Here is a 22,088-nt window from a genome sequence, read left to right on the forward strand (position 1 = left end):
GACGGCTGTACTCATTGTGTCCATACAGCTCAATGAGCACAATGAATACCCATTGAGCTGTATGGGCACTTAATACATCCAGGACAAACATCTTCAGTGGCAAAATCACAGTCAGCTTAATTTCTGAATTTGAAGAAAAAAAACACTATTATAAGATTTCAAATTCCTGTGTATGGGTTGCAAAGGACCTTAAGATGTTATTTGGGCCAGGTGTGGTGGCTCACACCTGTAATCCCAGCACTTTGGGAGGCTGAGGCGTGTGGATCACTTGAGGTCAGTAGTTGGAGATCAGCCTGGCCAACAGGGTGAAACTCCGTCTCTACTAACAATACAGAAACTAGCCAGGCGTGGTGGCGCATATCTGTAATCCCAGCTACTAGGGAGGCTGAAGCAGGAGAATTGCTTGAACCTGGGAGACGGGGTTGCAGCAAGCCGAGATCGCACCACTGCACTCCAGCCTGGGTGATAGAGTGAAACTCTGTCTCAAAAAAAAAAAAAAAAAAAAAAAAGATAAAAAGATGTTATTTGGTCCTGGTCTGCTCTACCTGATATTTGTGATCTTTGGGAGCATGAGCCAGTATGTGTGGTGTGTTCTGAAAGTGAGATGGTAGGGGAAGTATACTCCAAGTCACAGCTCTTTTTTGCTGTGACTCTTTTCCTAGAATGTTAATGATCACTACTCTAAAGCACTAATTTTATATCAAAACAAGTAGAGAGTAGTAGAATGCTAAACACATGAAATTTTCTACATGCCAAGGTTTCAAAGATCTCTCCAGCTGGCTACCTTATACAATATGCCTCTCTCCAAGGGTAACGTCATTTCTCTGCCACCAGAGGTTGAGAAGCACTAGAATAATGAATTCCCTGAACCCTACCCTTGTCCGCCAGGGTGGGTGCATTTTAAAGCTCTCTAAGCAAGCTGACTTCATTTGCTTGTTACTCTATTCAATCAGGAGCCTCTTCTCAAATCTTGTTTAAGTCGCTGTAGCAAAACTGAAGACCATTTCTGTCAGAGGCATTTTAACCAGAGCGACTCCACCTTGAATAGGCGCTGGGTAAAATAAGGCTGAGACCTACCTACTGGGCTGCATTCCCAGGATGCCAGGCATTCTTAGTCACAGAATGAAATAGGAGGTTGGCACAAGATACATGTCACAAAGACCCTGCTGATAAGACAGGCTGGGGTAAAGAAGCCAGCAAAAAACCATCAAAACCAAGATGGCAATGAAAGTGACCTCTGGTCATCTTCAAGGCTCATTATAGGCTAATTATAGCACATTTGTACACCAAAAGGCAGTCTCACCAGTGCCATGAGTTTACAAATGCCATGGCAATGTCATGAAGTTACCCTATATGGTCTAAAAGGGGGAGGAATCCTTAGTTCTGGGAATTGCCCACCCCTTTCTTGGAAAACTCATGAATAACCCATCCTTTGTTTAGCATATAATCAAGAAATAACTATATGTATACTCGGTTGAGCAGCCCATACTGCTGCTCTGTCTATGGAAAAGCCATTCTTTTATTTCTTTGCTTCTCTAATAAACTTGCTTCCACTTAATCCTATGAACTCACTCCAAATTATTTCTTGCGTGAGGTACAAGAACCCTCTCTGGGGTCAGAATAAGGACCCCTTTCTGGTAACATTTCTTCTTTTGTTTCTAACGTGTCAGCATATATTTAAAGTTATATAATCAGCAGAAAAATGAGTATCCTACAGAGTTACCTTAAACCTAAACTGCAGAAGATAAATTGCAATAATCCAGTGACCCATGGGGATAGCTGCTCAGCCCAAGATCAAAACTAAAAGAGATGGAGAAGCATGTTGCAAAGGTGAGAGATAAGAGAAGGATGTTGTGATTGTTAAGGCTGGGTGACTTTCAACACCTTTTCTTTGACACTGTCCTTTGGGATTTATCCTCTGCAGATCTCAGATCTACTCATCTATCCAGAGACCTCATTGTGTCTCTTTTTTCCCAGTGCCTTAAATGTATCATTACCTTGATTCGAACTTCATGAGCCTTTGGGGGTGCCACCTCTATCTCCTCTATGGAGAGAGGCTTTCCAGCCTCCCAAGCAACTGCAGCCTTGCACTTGATAACCTGAAGTGGGGAAAAAAGGGAATAAGCTGTTTATCCTCCTAAGCAAGTAACTACTTAATAGCCAATTTAGATACAGATTAATGCTAATCTTAAAAAGTATATCACAGATTCACAAAGAAACATATGCTTCCAAGTGATATGTTTTTAGATTTCACACAAATACATCAAAATGATTTAACTGAGATGATTACCTGGTCAGATAGAAAAGTATCTTTTGGTTAAAAAGTTGTACTCATCAAATATTTAATGGCCCTCTACAGTGCATATGCAAGAGCAGGTTAAGAACACAAGTTCCGAGAGAATCTGATTCAGCAGGTCTGGCATGGGGTCCAAGAAATCTGCATGCTTAACATGTGCCTGAAGAAATTCTTTTGCTCAGGCTGTTCTGAATACCACCGGCTTGGTGCAAAACTGCAGAGTGGGAAGGAGGATTAGGAGTGTAACAGTGAGGAGCTATATCCCTTGTAACTGCACCGGCCAATACAGCAGCCACTTGCCAAATATGACTACTGAGCTCTTAGAAAATGACCACTGGCCGGGCTTGGCGGCTCACGCCTGTAATCCCAGCACTTTGGGAGGACAAGGTGGGCAGATCATGAAGTCAGGAGTTCAAGACCAACCTGGCCAGCATGGTGAAACCTCATCTCTACAAAAATACAAAAATTAGCTGGGCATGGTGGTGCGCATCTGTGTGGTCCCAGCTACTCAGGAGGCTGAGGCAGGAGAATGGCTTGAACCCGGGATGTGGAGGTTGCAGTGAGCCGAGATTCTGCCACTGCACTCCAGCCTGGGCAACAGAGCGAGACATCGTCTCAAAACAAACAAACAAACAAACAAAACTGAGATATGCTATAAATATAGCTGGACTTTGAAGACTTAGTTCAAAGAAAAGTAAAAATATCTCATCAACAGTATTTTTAAAAATACTGCTTAATGTTGAAATGGTAGTTTATTTATAACAACATTATAAATAATGTAATTTAACATAATTAAAATATTAAAACTTCACTTTTTCCTTTTTAATGAAGCTACTGAAAATTTAAAATTACACGTGACTAATATATCTATAGCACACAGACCTGCTTTAGAGATTATAGTCAAGTATACCCTCCATTACGAGAGAATCACACGTAATGAGAAAGGTTCTAATTAGTTTACATTACACTTGAGAAATGTGTGGACAGACTAAAGGTTGTAAACCACTGGGTTTACAGGAGACAGACTTTAAAGTTAATAATTACAAAGAGTGTGATTTAAAGAGACAGGCACAAAGTAATACAGAAAGCAAAAAAAGTAGGTTAAGAGTGTAACTTTGCTTGGTTTGGGAGAGCTTCACTTCTAACCAGGATACTGAAGGATGAGGAAAAGGTAATTATAAATGGTGATAAAACACCTACATATAGGGTGATTGTGAGAACTTAAAAAGAAAGAATATGAAGTCCCTGGCCGGGCGCGGTGGCTCAAGCCTGTAATCCCAGCACTTTGGGAGGCCGAGGTGGGCGGATCACGAGGTCAGGAGATCGAGACCATCCCGGCTAGGTGAAACCCCGTCTCTACTAAAAATACAAAAAATTAGCCGGGCGAGGTGGCAGTCGCCTGTAGTCACAGCTACCGGGGAGGCTGAGGCAGGAGAACTGCGTGAACCCAGGAGGCGGAGCTTGTAGTGAGCCGAGATCGCGCCACTGCACTCCAGCCTGGGTGACAGAGCGAGACTGCGTCTCAAAAAAAAAAAAAAAAAAAAAAAAAAAAAGAATATGAAGTCCCTAACACAATCCTTGGCACAGCATAGTTTTGCAAAATAAGTTAGTAGTTATTGGTAGCAACAGAACAAACGGTTGAGGGAAAGGAGAGGTGAACTACATAGAGATATAAAAAATGGCCTCTGTAGGCCGGGTGCAGTGGCTCACGCCTGTAATCCCAGCACTTTGGGAGGCCGAGATGGGCGGATCACCTGAGGTCAGGAGTTCGAGACCAGCCTGGCCACTATGGCGAAACCCCGTCTCTACTAAAAATACAAAAATTAGCCGAGCATGGTGACGGGCGCCGGTAATCCCAGCTACTCGGGAGACTGAGACAGGAGAATCGCTTGAACCCGGGAGGCAAAGGTTGCAGTGACCCAAGATCGCGCTACCACACTCCAGCCTGGGAAACAAAGAACGAAACTCCGTCTGAATTGGCGGGGGGGGGGCGGAGGGAAATGGCCTCTGCAATTGGTGAGGCTGGAAATGTGGAAATGATCGTTTTTAAAATTAAATTGCAGATATCAAATCTCATAGTACAAAGAATCAGACACCGCATTAGAACCTTTTTCATTTCAACGTGCCATAAATTTCAACTCCAGAAGTCAGATTCAGAATACTAACAATTAAGTTATGCAACATAAAAATCCAGAGAAACAAGAATACTAAATTTGATGGCCTGCTCCCCTTTAAAAAATGTCTTAATGGAGCCTAACCTTTTCCTTTTACTGACAATTCTAAGCAAAACAAAGCCCCACTCTAAATCCGCGGGAAATGGCCCTACTTCAACATTTGAACTATAGTAACAATTATAATCTTTCACCTTCTCTGAATAAAGACACTCAGTAATAAGGAAAAGCAACTACCAGTTTAAGTCTGAAAGACTGTTTAGAGTTTATTTCTTTCAAACTCCAATATGTTTAAGGCCATTTGTCTTACTAGAAAATGTCCAAAATTGCAAAACATTAAAATAATCAGCAACTTTAGACTGAGTATGTTATTCGTAATTTCTGCCTTTCTTTACTGTCTAATTTGTATTTTATGAATTTGTCATAGAGGAGCAGACCTGGGTCGGAATCCCAGCTCGCCATCGTTGGTGTGACCAAGCACAACCAACCTCAAACCTCAGTTTTTGATAAGATGGGGATAACACCTCGCAGAGGTGTTTGTTACGTGAGGACTAGAGGGAATACAAATCTCTTGGTATTTAAGTGCTCGAAAATGTTTCTGAAAGGGACGTAGGGGTCTTTCCAAAATACACTCCTTGGAGGCACAATAATTAAGGCGTAGGCTCAATTATGCAACACAAGCAACCTAGGAGTTAGGAGCACGGGATCTGGCTGCAGCTCTGCCAAGTATGCAAGCTGCAAGAATGACCCAGGGCGAGTTACTTAATTTCGTGTAAGAAGCAATGCGTGGCCGCTCCTAAGCCATTTCCACTGGGATACCGACCTGACCAGCCCCTGCCCCCCACTCTCCGGCTCTCCCACCCCCCCACCCCGTTCCGACTGTCCCCGAAGCAGCAAAGAGAGCTGCTTCCCAACTGAAGAGCCGAGACAAAGCTTCCTTCTCTTTCTGCCCCTCTGAGCCGCTCGCCGGGGGCCCAGTTTCAGAATCAAGAGCCAGATCCCGTCTTGGGCGCCGAGCCTCGCGCGCCCCCGAGGATAGCAGCCTAGTCCCATGCCATGCACTCCCTCCCTCGGACTCAGCGCCCTCCACTCAGCGGGCCGTACCTGGTTCGCCATGTTCACAGATTCTGGTCGGCGCGGGGGGCTGACATCCGGGGTGGGCCGCGCAGCGACGGAGGCATGGGCGTGGCGAGCGCCTAGCGAGGGGGCGGGGCATGGGGGGGCTTGCAGTGGCTCCAACCGGAAGGGCGGTGCTCGAGCTGTGGTGCGTGCCGCTAAGTTGTGCGTTCCCGGGTGCACTCGCCGGCGAGGCTGCATGGCGGCGGTTTCATTGCTAAAATCCGACGGACTTGTTGCAGAACTCGTTTTTTTGTCGGGAAAGGGCTTCCCCGTGTAACTTTACACCAGTTATCGTAGATAAGACTTGAAAATTACAGAGGTGGACGGTGAGGGAACGGGAATTTCACTGAAAGCGCCTGAGAACCAGTAAGAGACCTGCAACAGCTTTGTGCTCCACTGGCGAATGCTTCCTCCCCTAATACACATTATGTGTGTTTGGAGACACAAGGAGTAAGATACAGCCCCTCAAGGGACTCGTCATAGGGAGAGGACACAGCTTTGGGAATAAAGGGGCCACAAAGGAGGAGAGAGGAGTTTGCTGAAACTTCCCAAGCTCCCATTCCAGCAGTTCCTGAAGGGTAGGTAGGATTCTGGGGAGACAGTAGAACGTGGGCAGAGAACTTTGGAAGGAGGAGATGAGGAGAACAAAAAGTCTCCTGATCCTGGACAGTTTTTTGTGTTAAGAGTGGGCCAGAGTGTAGACAGAGAGAATGTAGTATTTGTCGGTTTACTCTTTGTTTGTTTGTTTGAGACGGAGTCTCGCTCTGTCGCCCAGGCTGGAGTGCGGTGGCGCGATCTCGGGTCACTGCAACCTCCGCCTCCTAGGTTCAAGTGATTCTCGTGCCTCAACCTCCTGAGTAGTTGGGATTACAGGCACACACCACCACGCTGGCTCAATTTTGTATTTTTTGTAGAGATGGGGAGTGGGGGCAGGGGGTTGGTCTAATCATGTATGCCAGTCTGGTCTTGAACTCCTAACCTCAAGTGATTCACCCACCTCAGCCTCCCAAAGTGCTGGGATTACAGGCATGAGCCACCGCACCTGGCCTGCCAGTTTACTCTTAAACTCTGTTGTAAACGCTGAATTTTGTTAAAATAGCTCTGTCAGACACACTGCTCTTTTCTGTTTTTCAGTCTTTTTCTTGGCTCTTTTCCTGGGTACATATGGTAAGATTGTCCAAAGTCTTTCCGTCCTTTCACTCCACTCTCTCACTCACACTTTGGCTTTTAACGTCTATTTATGGAAAGATGACTACCAGAATATTATCTCCAATCAGGATGGCTCCCCTAAACTCCAGACTTGGACATGTAACTGCCTAGTGGATTTCTGTCTCCATTAGGATATCTCACAATCGAATGCAACTCCTAAAACTCATATTAATATTTTCTCCTTAAAGGGACTCTTTCCTCTGTGTGTTGACACTCTCTACATACTTGCCCTAGCCAGAAACATGAGAGTCACAACTTCTCCCTCTCCCTCAGTCCCTGCATTCAGTTTGTCACCAAGCCCTAAATGTCTCTCTGGTCTTGTGCCTCTCTCTCCCCACTGCTGCTGCATTAGTTCAGGCTTTCATAATTTCTTACAGGATTACTGAAAGAGCCTCCCATCTGATTTCTTTGATGCCAGGCCCTTGAATCTAATACTTAAAAAGGAATGCCGTGTTAGTGATCTTTCCAAAACGTAACATCAATCAATGCCATTTCCTATTTTCCTTCAATAATTTTTGAATGAGGTAGGCTATAAATAAATAAATAAATAAATACCATTCTTCTATTTAAAAATATTTAAGGGAGAACAAATGGATAAAATCCAAACTCTTTAGGCCACTCAGGCCCTGAATTACTTCATTCTGTATATATCTCTATCCTTATTTCCTGCTCTCCTGCCAAATTTCACACCAACATTTAAGGAACATTCGTAGTTCCTTAAAGGGACTATGCTTTTTCTTGATTCCAGGCCTTTGTGTATGTCAATACTTCTGTTTGGAATGCAGCAAGCAATTTCTAGTGGGAAAAAAAAGACTTTTGGCAGAGAGTTTTCTTTTCCCTATTGCAGATATATTGTCTATTTTCTGGAAAGAGACACTTGCATTTTTGTAGTGCCTTGTTTAACAATAATAGGCAAGACTTTAGGTTTCCGGTCTGACATGTAAGGAGTTTAGAAGTCATCACTCCATCCTAACAACAACTAAAAAGCTAAACAAAATGAGAAATTAATAACTCTTCTTAGAGCTGTAAGTGAAGTGGGGTCACAGAGAAAACAGCTTCTCCAAAATTAGAGACACAGATGGGTGGATTCAAAGAATCACAACTTACCATAGAAACACACTTTTGCAGGAACCGTTACTGGAGTAGGAAAGTCTGAGCTGTAATTGATGAATTGCCAGAGGCTCATTATGGATTAGTTTGAGAGTTAAAGATTCTTGGGGGACCCAATCGTAGGGGGGCTTTCACACTTTTGTGAGTTTTACCTCCATGAATTCTCAGAGAGGATCAGAGAAAAATCCCCAATTGCTTCCTGCATGAGGAGTGTAAAAGGAATTATTTTGAAAAATTCTAGGGCATTTTGTTCTTAACAAGACTTGCCATCAAAAGAAACTGTTTTACTGGAGCCTAGTGTACTGGGATTTTTACAAGTGGTTAACTGACCTGGGGGAAAGGAAATACCCAACTCCAGCTCCCTCTAGACATTCTGTACCACCTAAGGGGGTGAAAAAACAGAGAACTGTGAAGTTTACAGCCTAGGGACACAGGCTCACTAAAAGACTGAGATAAAATGGTAGAACTATAGGACACTTCCCCTTCCCGTATATCTTACCACTACATTACTAAAGGGCTATTTACTGCAATTCCTTTGACTCAGTATATTATATCCGCCTTCAATAAAAAATTACAAGGCATATTAAAAGGCAACATAGTTTGAATGGACAGAGCAAGCAGTGGAACCAAACCCAGAGGATGACAGGGATGTTGCTATTATCAGACCATGAATTTAAAACAACTATGATTAATATTGTTTGAAATGCTTGTTCCCCGGTGCTGTAAAGAAATAGTACTTGAATATAAATTTAATTTAGTAAGGCCATTTTTACTTTTGCAGAAAGGGTACACTGGCCAGCAGTTTTGCCACGAGAGTACACCAAACAAAGGAGACAGAGTCATTTATAACCTAATGTATCCACTCTACTGCTGTGTCCGGTTTCCATTGTCTGGAACGGGACCTCATATTCTGTATTTGTCCTGACTTGCTAGCAACTTAGAACTTTTTAAAAGAGGCAAAGGTAGAGGAGAACAAAGGAAGGAGGAGGTAACTTGTGGAATGCTGAGAAAGGTAAAAACACTTTTAAATAAGGAAGAGGAACAGGCTATGACCTAGTGCTTGCTTGGACTAGTATAAGCATGCCAGGGCAAATATTTAGGAGCACAGGTCTTTGAATAAATTTTGCTTATAAGAGAAGTTACCATTTATTCCTAATTAGATGGGGAGGAAAGTCTTTGAAGAAGAACCTCTACTTTATTTTTTACAGTATGCTAAGGGCTTTAATGGGAAAAGTAGACAACATCAAGAACCGATGGATAATGTAAGCAGAGAGATGGAAATTCTAAGAAAGAATTGAGAATAAATGACAGAAAAAATACTGTAACAAATGAAAAATGCCTTTGATGGGCTCGTTAGTAGACTGGATGTGACTAAGGAAAGAATCTTTGAGCTTGAGTATATGTTAATAGAAACTGTCAAAACAAGAAAGCAAAGAGGAGAAACGAATAAATGGAACAGGGTATCATATACATGTATGGGAGTACCAGAAAGAGAAGAAAGCAAAAGGAGCAGAAGCAGTATTCGAAGCAACTATGACTGAGAATTTCCCCAAATTAAAGTCAGGAAATAAACCACAGATCCAGGAAACTTAGAGAACACCAAACAAGTGTTCCTTCCAAAGCAGAAAGCACAAAGCCCACATGGGTTCACTGATGAATTTTTCCAAACATTTAAGGAAGGAAATATACCAATTTTCTACAATCTTTTTCAGAAGATAGAAGCAGAGAGAATATTTCCTAACTCGTTTTATGAGGCCAGCATTACTGTAATACCAAAGCCACAGACATTGCAAGAAAACTACATACCAATATCCCTTATGAACCTAGATACAAATATCCCCAACAAAGTATTAGCAAATTGAATCCAACAATGTATAAGAATAATTACATGCCACAACCACGTGGTATTTATCCCAGGTATATAAGGCTGGTTCAACATTAGAAAATCAGTTAATGTAATCCATCGCATCAATGGGCTAAAGAAGAAGAAAATCACATAATTATAGCAACAGGTGGAGTAAAAAACATTTCACAGAATTCAACACCTAATCATGATGAAAACTTTCAGCAAACGAGTATTAGAAGGAAACTGTCTCAATGTGATAAAGAACATCTACAAAAAGCCTGCAGCTAACATCATACTTAATGGTGAGAAACTAGAAGACTTCCTGCTAAAACTAGCAACAAGGAAAAGGTGTCCCATCTCACCATTCCTTTTCAACATCTTGCTGAAAATCCTACCTAATGGAATAACACAAGGAGAAGAAATAAAATATATACTGATTAGAAAGGAAGAAGTAAAACTCTCTTTGCTTACAGATGACATTTATCTATTTACAAAATCTGAAAAAATTGACAGAAGTCTCCTGGAACTAATAAGTGATTATAGCAGGGTGTAATGATACAGGTTTAATACACACATTTCAGTCATTTTCCTATATGCCAGCAATGAACAAGTGGAGTCTGAAATTAAAAACCCAATACTATTTACATTAGCATCCCCAGAAATGAAATGCTTAGGTAGAAATCTAACACAATATGTACAAGATCTGTGAGGTAAATTACAAAACTCTGATGAAAAAAAATAAATGGAGAAATGTCTCATGTACATGGATATTCTGAAACAACATTGTCAAAATATCATTTATTCCCACTTGCTCTATAGATTTAACTAAATCCCAGTAAAAAAATACCAGCAAATTATTTTGTGGATATTGACAAACTGATTTCAAAGTTTTTATTTTTATTTTTATTTTAAAGTACAGCATAATTTGTTGAAAAAAATTGAAAGTTAAGTGCAGAATACTGTACAACCTGAGAGAGATATTCCAGGCCGGGCTGCTCATAAGAGTGAGACAGCGTGGATTGTCGCCAGACAAACTGCCTTATGGGAGTTTTGCATTATTATTATTATTTTTTTATTATACTTCTAGGGTACATGTGCACAACGTGCAGGTTTGTCACATGTGCGTACATGTGCCATGTTGGTATGCTGCACCCATTAACTCGTCATTTACATTAGGTATATCTCCTAATTCTATCCTTCTCCCCGCCTCCCACCCTACAACAGGCACTGGTGTGTGATGTCCCCCTTCCTGTGTCCAAGTGTTCTCATTGTTCAATTCCCACCTATGAGTGAGAACATGTGCTGTTTGGTTTTTTGTCCTTGCGATAGTTTGCTGAGAATGATGGTTTCCAGCTTCATCCATGTCCCTACAAAGGACATGAACTCATCTTTTTTATGGCTGCATAGTATTCCACGGTGTATATGTGCCACATTTTCTTAATGCAGTCTATCATTGTTGGACATTTGGGTTGGTTCCAGGTCTTTGCTATTGTGAATAGTGCCGCAATAAACATACATGTGCATGTGTCTTTATAGTAGCATGATTTATAATCCTTTGGGTATATACCCAGTAATGGGATGGCTGGGTCAAATGGTATTTCTAGTTCTAGATCCCTGAGGACTCGCCACACTGCCTTCAATGATGGTTAAACCAGTTTACAGTCCCACCAACAGTGTAAAAGTGTTCCTGTTTCTCCACATCCTCTCCAGCACCTTTTGTTTCCTGACTTTTTAAAGATCACCATTCTAACTGGTATGAGATGGTATCTCATTGTGGTTTTGATTTGCATTTCTCTGATGGCCAGTGATGATGAGCATTTTTTCATGTGTCTGTTGGCTGCATAAATGTCTTCTTTTGAGAAGTGTCTGTTGATATCCTTTGCCCACTTTTTGATGGGGTTGTTTGTTTTTTTCTTGTGAATTTGTTTGAGTTCTTTGTAGATTCTGGATATTAGCCCTTTGTCAGATGAGTAGATTGCAAAAATTTTCTCCCATCCTGTACGTTGCCTGTTCACTCTGATGGTAGTTTCTTTTGCTGTGCAGAAGCTCTTTAGTTTAATTAGATCCCATTTGTCAAATTTGGCTTTTGTTGCCATTGCTTTTGGTGTTTTAGACATGAGGTCCTTGCCCATGCCTATGTCGTGAATAGTATTGCCTAGGTTTTCTTCTAGGGTTTTTATGGTTTTAGGTCTAACATTGAAGTCTTTATTCCATCTTGAATTAATTTTTGTATAAGGTGTAAGGAAGGCATCCAGTTTCAGCTTTCTACATGTGGCTAGCCAGTTTTCCCAGCAGGATTTGGTAAACAGGGAATCCTTTCCCCATTTCTTGTTTTTGTCAGGTTTGTCAAAGATCAGATAGTTGTAGATATGCGATATTATTTCTGAGGGCTCTGTTCTGTTCCATTGGTCTATATCTCTGTTTTGATACCAGTACCATGCTGTTTTGGTTACTGTAGCCTTGTAGTATAGTTTGAAGTCAGGTAGCGTGATGCCTCCAGCTTTGTTCTTTTGGCTTAGGATTGAGTTGGCAATGCGGGCTCTTTTTTGGTTCCATGTGAACTTTAAAGTAGTTTTTTCCAAATCTGTGAAGAAAGTCATTGGTAGCTTGATGGGGATGGCATTGAATCTATAAATTACCTTGGGCAGTATGGCCATTTTCATGATATTGATTCTTCCTATCCATGAGCATGAAATATTCTTCCATTTGTATCCTCTTTTATTTCGTTGAGCAGTGGTTTGTAGTTCTCCTTGAAGAGGTCCTTCACATCCCTTGTAAGTTGGATTCCTAGGTATTTTATTCTCTTTGAAGCAATTGTGAATGGGAGTTCACTCATGATTTGGCTCTCTGTTATTGGTGTATAAGAATGCTTGTGATTTTTGCACATTGATTTTGTATCCTGAGACTTTGCTGAAGTTGCTTATCAGCATAAGGAGATTTTGGGCTGAGACAATGGGGTTTTCTAGATATACATCATGTCATCTGCAAACAGGGACTATTTGACTTCCTCTTTTCCTAATTGAATACCCTTTATTTCTTTCTCCTGCCTGATTGCCCTGGCCAGAACTTCCTATGTTGAATAGGAGTGGTGAGAGAGGGCATCCCTGCCTTGTGCCAGTTTTCAAAGGGAATGCTTCCAGTTTTTGCCCATTCAGTATGATATTGGCTATGGGTTTGTCATAAATAACTGTGATTATTTTGAGATACGTCCCATCGATACCTAATTTATTGAGAGTTTTTATCATGAAGGGCTGTTGAATTTTGCCGAAGGCTTTTTCTGCATCTATTGAGATAATCATGTGGTTTTTGTCATTGGTTGTGATTATATGCTGGATTACATTTATTGATTTGCATATGTTGAACCAGTTTTGCATCCCAAGGAAGAAGCCCACTTGATCATGGTGGATAAGCTTTTTGATGTGCTGCTGGATTCGGTTTGCCAGTATTTTATTGAGGATTTTTGCATCGATGTTCATCAGGGATATTGGTCTAAAATTCTCTTTTTTCATTGTGTCTCTGCCAGGCTTTGGTATCAGGATGATGCTGGCCTCATAAAATGAATTAGGGAGGATTCCCTCTTTTTCTATTGATTGGAATAGTTTCAGAAGGAATGGTACCAGCTCCTCCTTGTACCTGTGGTAGAATTTGGCTGTGAATCCGTCTGGTCCTGGGCTTTTTTTGGTTGGTAAGCTATTAATTATTGCCTCAATTTCAGAGCCTGTTATTGGTCTATTCAGAGATCCAATTTCTTCCTGGTTTAGTCTTGGGAGAGTGTATGTGACGAGGAATTTATCCATTTCTTCTAGATTTTCAAGTTTATTTGCGTAGAGGTGTTTATAGTATTCTGTGATGGTAGTTTGAATTTCTGTGGGATCGGTGGTGATATCCCCTTTATGATTTTTTATTGTGTCTATTTGATTCTTCTGTCTTTTCTTCTTTATTAGTCTTGGTAGCGGTCTATCAATTTTGTTGATCTTTTCAAAAAACCAGCTCCTGGATTCATTGATTTTTTTGAAGGGTTTTTTTGTTTCTCTATCTCCTTGAGTTCTGGTCTGATCTTAGTTATTTCTTGCTTTCTGCTAGCTTGAATGTGTTTGCTCTTGCTTTTCTAGTTCTTTTAAATGTGATGTTAGGATGTCAATTTTAGATCTTTCCTGCTTTCTCTTGTGGGCATTTAGTGCTATAAATTTCCCTCTACACACTGCTTTGAATGTGTCCCAGAGATTTTGGTATGTTGTGTCTTTGTTCTCATTGGTTTCAAAGAACATCTTTATTTCTGCCTTCATTTCATTATGTACCCAGTAGTCATTCAGGAGCAGGTTGTTCAGTTTCCATGTAGTTGAGCAGTTTTGAGTGAGTTTCTTAATCCTGAGTTCTAGTTTGATTGCCCTGTGGTCTGAGAGACAGTTTGTTATAATTCTGTTCTTTCACATTTGCTGAGGAGTGCTTTACTTCCAACTATGTGGTCGATTTTGGAATAAGTGTGATGTGGTGCTGAGAAGAATGTATATTCTGTTGATTTGGGGTGGAGAGTTCTGTAGATGTCTATTAGGTCTGCTTGGTGCAGAGCTGAGTTCAATTCCTGGATATCTTTGCTAACTTTCTGTCTCATTGATCTGTCTAATGTTGACAGTGGGGTGTTAAAGTCTCCCATTATTATTATGTGGGAGTGTAAGTCTCTTTGTAGGTCTCTAAGGACTTGCTTTGTGAATCTGGGTGCTCCTGTATTGGGTGCATATATATTTAGGATAGTTAGCTGTTCTTGTTGAATTGATCCCTTTACCATTATGTAATGGCCTTCTTTGTCTCTTTTGATCTTTGTTGGTTTAAAGTCTGTTTTATCAGAGACTAGGATTGCAACCCCTGCCTTTTTTTGTTTTCCATTTGCTTGGTAGATCTTCCTCCATCCCTTTATTTTGAGCCTATGTGTGTCTCTGCATGTGAGATGGGTTTCCTGAATACAGCACATTGATGGGTCTTGACTCTTTATCCAATTTGCCAGTCTGTGTCTTTTAATTGGAGCATTTAGCCCATTTACATTTAAGGTTCATATTGTTATGTGTGAATTTGATCCTGTCATTATGATGTTAGCTGGTTATTTTGCTTGTTAATTGATGCAGTTTCTTCCTAGCATCGATGGTCTTTACACTTTGGCCTGTTTTTGCAGTGGCTGGTACTGGTTGTTCCTTTCCATGTTTAGTGCTTCCTTCAGGAGCTCTTGTAAGGCAGGCCTGGTGGTGACAAAATCTCTCAGCATTTGCTTGTCCGTAAAGGATTTTATTTCTCCCTCACTTATGAAACTTAGTTTGGCTGGATATGAAATTCTGGGTTGAAAATTCTTTTCTTTAAGAATGTTGAATATTGGCCCCCGCTCTCTTCTGGCTTGTAGAGTTTCTGCCGAGAGATCCGCTGTTAGTCTGATGGGCTTCCCTTTGTGGGTAACCCGACCTTTCTCTCTGGCTGCCCTGAACATTTTTTCCTTCATTTCAACTTTGGTGAATCTGACAATTATGTGTCTTGGAGTTGCTCTTCTCGAGGAGTATCTTTGTAGCATTCTCTGTATTTCCTGCATTTGAATGTTGGCCTGTCTTGCTAGATTGGGGAAATTCTCCTGGATAATATCCTGCAGAGTGTTTTCCAACTTGGTTCCATTCTCCCTGTCACTTTCAGGTACACCAATCAGATGTAGATTTGGTCTTTTTACATAGTCCCATATTTCTTAGAGGCTTTGTTCATTTCTTTTTATTCTTTTTTCTCTAAACTTCTCTTCTCGCTTCATTTCATTCATTTGATCTTCCATCACTGATACCCTTCCTTCCACTTGATAGAATCGGCTAAGGACTTCTCTGCATTGGTTATTCTAGTTAGCCGTTTTTCTAATCTTTTTTCTATGTTTTCAACTTCTTTGCCATAGGTTCAAACTTCCTCCTTTAGCTTGGAGAAGTTTGATCATCTGAAGCCTTCTTCTCTCAGGTCGTCAAAGTCATTCTCCGTCCAGCTTTGTTCCATTGCTGATGAGGAGCTGCATTCCTTTGGAGGAGGAGAGGTGCTCTGATTTTTAGAATTTCAGTTTTTCAGCCCTGTTTTTTCCCCATCTTTGTGGTTTTATCTACGTTTGGTCTCTGATGATGGCGAGGTACAGATGGGGTTTTGGTGTGGATGTCCTTTCTGTTTGTTAGTTTTCCTTCTAAGAGTCAGGACCCTCAGCTGCACGTCTGTTGGAGTTTGCTAGAGGTCCACTCCGACCCTGTTTGCCTGGGTATCAGCAGCAGAGGCTGCAGAACAGCAGATATTGGTGAGCAGCAAATGTTGCTGTCTGATTGTTCCTCTGGAAGTTTTGTCTCAGAGTGGTACCCGGCCGTGTGAGGTGTCAGTCTGCCCCTACTGGGGGGTGCCTCACAGTTAGGCTACTCAGAGGTCAGGGACCCACTTAAGGAGGCAGTCTGTCCGTTCTCAGATCTCAAGCTGCGTGCTGGGGGAGCCACTACTCTCTTCCAAGCTGTCAGACAGGGACATTTAAGTCTGCAGAGGTTTCTGCTGCCTTTCGTTTGTCTATGCCCTTCCCCCAGAGATGGAGTCTACAGAGGCAGGCAGACCTCCTTGAGCTGCGGTAGGCTCCACCCAGTTTGAGCTTCCCGGAGGCTTTGTTTACCTACTCAAGCCTCGGCAGTGGTGGGCAACCCTCCCCCTACTTCGCTGCCACCTTGCAGTTTGATTGCAGACTACTGTGCTAGCAATGAGCAAGGCTCCGTGGGCATAGGACCCTCTGAGCCAGGCACAGGATACAATCTCCTGGTGTGCTGTTTGCTAAGATCATTGGAAAAGGGCAGTATTAGGGTAGGAGTGACCTGATTTTCCAGATGCCATCTGTCACCCCTTTCCTTGGGTAGGAAAGGGAATTCCCTGACCCCTCGTGCTTCCTGGGTGAAGCAATGCCTCACCCTGCTTCAGCTCACGCTCAGTGTGCTGCACCCACTGTCTTGCACCCACTGTCTGACAGTCCCCAGTGAGATGAACCTGGTACCTCATTTGGAAATGCAGAAATCATTCATCTTCTGTGTCACTCACACTGGGAGCTGTAGACTGGAGCTGTTCCTATTCAGCCATCTTGGCTCCATCCCCTAATTTTTGCTCTTAAGTAAGGATTATTTTGGACTGAGGGACTCACTAAGTGAAAGTGATTCATCATTTCAGACTTTGTTACAGGGAGGTGATTATGCACTAAACATAGTCAAACATTTCAAAAATTTGAAGCATATTTTATAAAACTTACAAGAAAGAAAGATACGTACTGGATGAATTGAAGGAAGAATTCATAAAACCATATGTGTCTGCTTCATATTGAGGGAAACTTTTTTTTTCTTTTTTTAACCTCTCAGCACTAGTTGACATTGCTTGGCTACGTACTCCGTTAGAGTAGAGACAACTATTGCCATAGCTCCTGTGAATTGAAATGGAAAATGTCCATAGTGGAGGCAGTCACAGATGGGTTAAACATGAGGGAGTCAGAAGTGGTAGAACTAATTCTAAATACTGAGATTCCATACTGAGAGGTACCAAAGCTACCCAACAAACTCTTTTCCTCTTGGGAAACACACATACACCTGACATAAAAATAAGGTAGACATTTAGTTTGTAGCTGTAGATCTCAATAGCATTGTGTTATTTTTCCTGTTACTTTTCAAGACCAACACATATCACAGTATAGGGAAGTCAGAGACTCCTGAGGGCAGCTCTACAATTCTGAAGCAGTACGTTTCTTTTATATTTTTGTAGGTAGTGATTTGTTGTAAGTTATCCATAGTTGTAAGTAACCTGATCATAAGTTTTCCTTGATATTATGGAGAATTTGACAGGTTGGAGAAATACAAGGTATGATTTCATGATTAAACATAACAGGAAATTTAAATGGGACTTTACATATGATCTCAGTTTAGCTAAGAACTCAAGGCCAAGCTATACAGACACCAAATTACCTCCACATTCTAAAGCAAGGGGCTAGACCACCTTATGTAGGACATACTAAGAGATAGAGAAATCGCTTCTGCCAGCATTAGCCTATCTCCTGTCTCTCATCTATATAAGGTGAGGCAAAGAATTCATGGGGAAGGGTGGAAGTATTTGGAAGTGAAGATTTCTTTGGAGATAGTTGTCAGTATGCTGTGTTTGCCCTTCCCATCTCCACAGTGAGGGTGGTGAAAGTACTTCCCCTTCATCTGAAGCCAAGAGAAGAAAACTGCTCAGAAAGCTTGAAATATTTTCTCTGGAATCTAGAAAATTCAAGGTCTGGTATGTGAAAGAAAAAAAAATTAAGGCAAGAAGCTGCTGTCTTACTCTACTTTCTGCTGGTATAACAGATTACCTGAGATAACAGCATTAATTCATTCATGAGAGCAGAGCCCTCATCCTCTAATCACCTTTTATTTTTATTTTTTTGAGACAGCATCTCGCTCTGTCACACAGTCTGGAGTGCTGTGGTGATTGTAGCTCACTGCAGTCTAGAACTCCTGGGCTCAAGTGATCCTCCTGCCTTAGACTCCTGAGTAGCTGGGACTACAGGTGTGTGCCACCCTGCCCTGCTTCTAATAACCTCTTAAAGATTCCTCCTCTTAACACTATCACAATGGCAATTAAATTTCCCCATAGTTTTGGAGGGAACATTCAAATAGTAACATCTAGCTAGAACAGCCTATCTGTTGGCAGAATGAAGTAGAGCAGTTCAGTGGGAACAAGGATACAAGTGTATTTTTCGTGGACCAAATACAGACTCTGGAAAGGATGCGGTTGTGGATCATCTGGAAAAGAACTTCACAAAAGAGATAGATGCACAGATGGATAGTGAAGGTCACCCTGGTGAAAGCCAAGGACTGAATGCAGGTCTTAAATGGCCAGTTGTGGAAAGAATCATCCTTATAAAAGAATTGAGATAGGAGATCTCTAATAGAGGAGGAGTTCTCTAATAGAGGAGGAGTTCTTTGTGAAACCCACAGAAATCCCCCAACTCAAAAAAAAAAAATAGTATCTAAAAGGTAGGGCACCAATATCAAATTGCAACTGTACTGGCCATATGCAATGTAGAGCACCAATATCAGATCGCAACTGTACTGGCCATATGCAATGTAGTCTTTTTCTCAAGGTTTCCCCTCTCTTCTAGGCTGGACAATGGAGGAGGCTTGAAACAGTAGCTGGCAAGTGGTAGAAGAGATGGAGCAGAGAAGCAAGAAGAAGCAGACTCCTCACTCCTTCACCAGGGTGGATTTGCTGGTTTCAAGCAGACCTGAGTTGGGAGAGGGGAGAGGCGAGAAGTTTTAATTGGATGAAATATTTCTTTAGACTGGTCTATACTTTTTTCTTTATATCTAAAATTCACTGGAAGAGCTATGAAATCTGTCCAAGATTTCGTTCAGTTCAGGAAAAACCAAAACCAAAACCAAAACCAGTGAGTTTATAAAGGAAGTTTATGGTGGATTTTTAAAAATTATTTTGATAACTGACATTGGGGTATTCTCCATCTTATGAGTCTGAAAATATTTCTTCGCAGCCAGGTAATACACATGTGACTCAGACCAAAGAAGTATGTGTCCAAGACCTCAAGTTGAAAGCTGTGGACTGCGGAGGGACTCTCTGGTGAAGTTGTTGCAAGCATGATTAATTTATTGGGGCAGCAATGGCAGCCAAGCCAGTGGTGGTATCCTGTGTCCAGGAGTGGTATTGGTGATTCAGTTTGCAGCCTCTGAGGTACAAGGATAAGGAAAATGGTGACCAGATCAGTTTTGCTGCCTCAGATTAGACATAATTTCAAGCTGTATATCTCTAATCCTCCTAATAATTCTATGACCTACATGATATCCTTTAAATAAATGACTTATCATTTAAAATAATTCCAAATTGATTTCTGTGACTTGCAATGAAATCAATAAAAAAAAAATACCTGGAGTATTACTAGAAAACAGACCACCAGGGAAATGGGTCAATCTGGGATTAATTTTCTGACCTGGTTTAGGCTGAAGGCAGTGATAATTCAGATGACTCTTAAGGGTGGAGCAGCTCTAGACATGCAGGAGTGGAACAGTTAATAATAAAAAAAAACCTCTGACTTCCTGAAAGGAAATAAGAATTAAAGGCAAGGCCTTAGAGATAATAGGGTTATTGCCATGGAAGAATATTAAAGTGCATGAGCTATTTAAAGTCTGTAAGGTAGGTGGTTACTTCATTAAAGTGTTGGGCAGTTTAGTTAAGGAGAATGGTAAGCTTAAAATTTCAGATTCTTGGCTCATGGTATAAACTGAAACCTAAGGATGTTTTATGACATTAATTTCTTGAAGCCATAAGGTTAAACTAGCCAGAAGCCAAATTAAAAATTTGATCCTGTAGGTTTCCAGCTGTAACACTGATTGAATTCATAGGAACACAAAAGATCTCTTAGGTGAAAACCAGGGCATTGATTGGGAAATAATAGGATCTCAAATATTATAATGGGTATATATTGAAAGACTCAAATGTCCCTCAGATTATCCTGAACTCCCAGTCTCCACTGATCTTTCTTTGCCTACTGAAACATTTTCTTTTGCCTGTCTGATGAGGATGTCACTGCTTGATTTGAGGATCATATAAGGACCTTGGCTGAGCAGCGTCCCTGTAAGGGGAAGCCAATTTCCTCATGTCCTATTCACTTCCATCTCTCATTGTCTTCAGGCCTATAATTATAGTCAGACTAAGCAGTAAGGGGGCAAGTTGGAAGGAGACGTGTTAAATACCAAAATAATAAGTATTATATTTTGCTGATGAATGCTGACCAAACTCTGACCAACTCTTGCGAAAATGAATTCTGTGGGTGCTAGGGCAAGTGGGGAAGGGCATAATTTTAGATCAGGCTAAATGGGTCATGATGGGTGCCTTTATTAGAAATTCTGCATTGATCACACTAGCTCAAAAAACATTAGAAGTTAAAATTGTTGTTCTATTTATAGATAGAAATCCAAGCTAAAAAATGATCCATGTTCAATGAAGTTGAGATGCCAGATATTTCTTTAGATAATATAGAGGAAGGAATACAAGGACACAGAGAGAGGAATGTAGCGAGGAATTTATCATGTGCTACATGCTTACCTAACCCCCATACTATGTTCCTTGAGAGAAGGCCAGAAAATAAACTTTCCAACAAGGGATTGAGAAATAAATTGTCAAGGGGGAGGGCTATGGTTCATTTTTCCCTGTAGGTTGGCGGGGGATTCTTTGGTTGAGATGGGCTTCCTGATTTCAAACAGGATACCAGATACTGCGGTGGTACAGGCTAAGTAGTGAGGCAGGAGAAGCCAGATAGGCATGATCACTATGACAGGTAGCTGGAGTAGTTTGGAAAATAGTATTGTCTGATCTACTGCAATTTTTGGAGGTGGCAGTGGAAGTACCATATGTATCAATTAGATTGTTTTGCCTGAAAATAATAGAAATTTGAGTAAAAGAGGCTTAAAAAATGAAGATTTATTATTATTATTTTGCAGTTGCAAGATTTAATAGAGTGAAAACAGAGCTCCCATACAATGGGAGGGGACCCAAAGGGGGTTGCCCCCCAAAGGAGGTTGCCCATTCCCGGCTCGAATGCCTGGAGTTTATATCCCAATCATTGTCCCTCCCCCTGTGCCCTCAGGTGATATATGATTTGACTGTGTCTTTACCTTCTGCTCTAGCCTAATTTGTATTTTAGTGAGCCCTCTTTACTACCTGATTGGTTGGGTGTGAGCTGAGTTACAAGCCCTGTGTTTAAAGGTGGGTGTGGTCACCTTTCCCAGCTAGGCTTAGGAATTCTTAATCAGCCTAGGAAATCCAGCTAGTCCTGTCTCTCAGTCCCCTCATCAACAGGAAAGCCCAAGTGCTGTTGGCAAGGTTGGCCGACAACCACTCTTAACTGCTTCCTGCTGAGTTGGGGCATAGTAGGGGTCGTGCAGTTGAGATTTCCTTGGAAAGGGTGGCTTTGATGTCATTAACATCAGAGCATGGGCTAGCAAGCCGGTCCAGGGGTCCGTGGTAGGTCTTAGTCATGGACTGCATCTGGGGCTCCATTTGAAGAACTATTTGCAGTTTTACAGCTTCAATTCTGGAAGAGACAAACTTAACGAGGAGGTTAAAGATACAGGGATTGAAATGTGTGGCCTGAAGTGCAGGGGATTATTTCTTTGGCACACTTCACAGGCCCTGACTATCTGCTTTATAGTTTTGAAAAGGCCTGGTTCAGTAAATAATGATGTGGCAATCTGATGGGTGCTATCAATGCCTAAGTGAAAGGTTTGGTGAAGGGTTTTAAGTAATTTCCATTGGTTAGCTGCAGGCAGAAGTA

General features: G+C 41.5%; 1 protein-coding gene and 1 long non-coding RNA gene across 2 annotated transcripts in view; one reads left to right on the forward strand and one right to left on the reverse strand.

Moving 5' to 3' along the window:
• Nucleotides 1–5,784, reverse strand: part of ADH5 (alcohol dehydrogenase 5 (class III), chi polypeptide) — a 17,917-nt gene extending 12,133 nt beyond the window's left edge. The window contains exons 1-2 of the mRNA XM_004039148.5: nucleotides 5,572–5,784; nucleotides 1,998–2,099 (exon numbers count right to left, since the gene is read on the reverse strand). Of these exons, the coding sequence (XP_004039196.2) occupies nucleotides 1,998–2,099; nucleotides 5,572–5,784 (315 nt within the window). The remainder of the gene's footprint in view (nucleotides 1–1,997; nucleotides 2,100–5,571) is intronic.
• LOC129533263 (uncharacterized) lies at nucleotides 5,694–19,629 on the forward strand. Its single transcript, XR_008679360.2, has 2 exons — nucleotides 5,694–6,164; nucleotides 18,906–19,629. It is a non-coding gene; the product is annotated as an uncharacterized lncRNA (long non-coding RNA).
• Nucleotides 19,630–22,088: the final 2,459 nt, after the last annotated feature.

The sequence above is a fragment of the Gorilla gorilla genome, chromosome 3, assembly GCF_029281585.2.
Source record: "Gorilla gorilla gorilla isolate KB3781 chromosome 3, NHGRI_mGorGor1-v2.1_pri, whole genome shotgun sequence".
Taxonomy (NCBI): domain Eukaryota; kingdom Metazoa; phylum Chordata; class Mammalia; order Primates; family Hominidae; genus Gorilla; species Gorilla gorilla.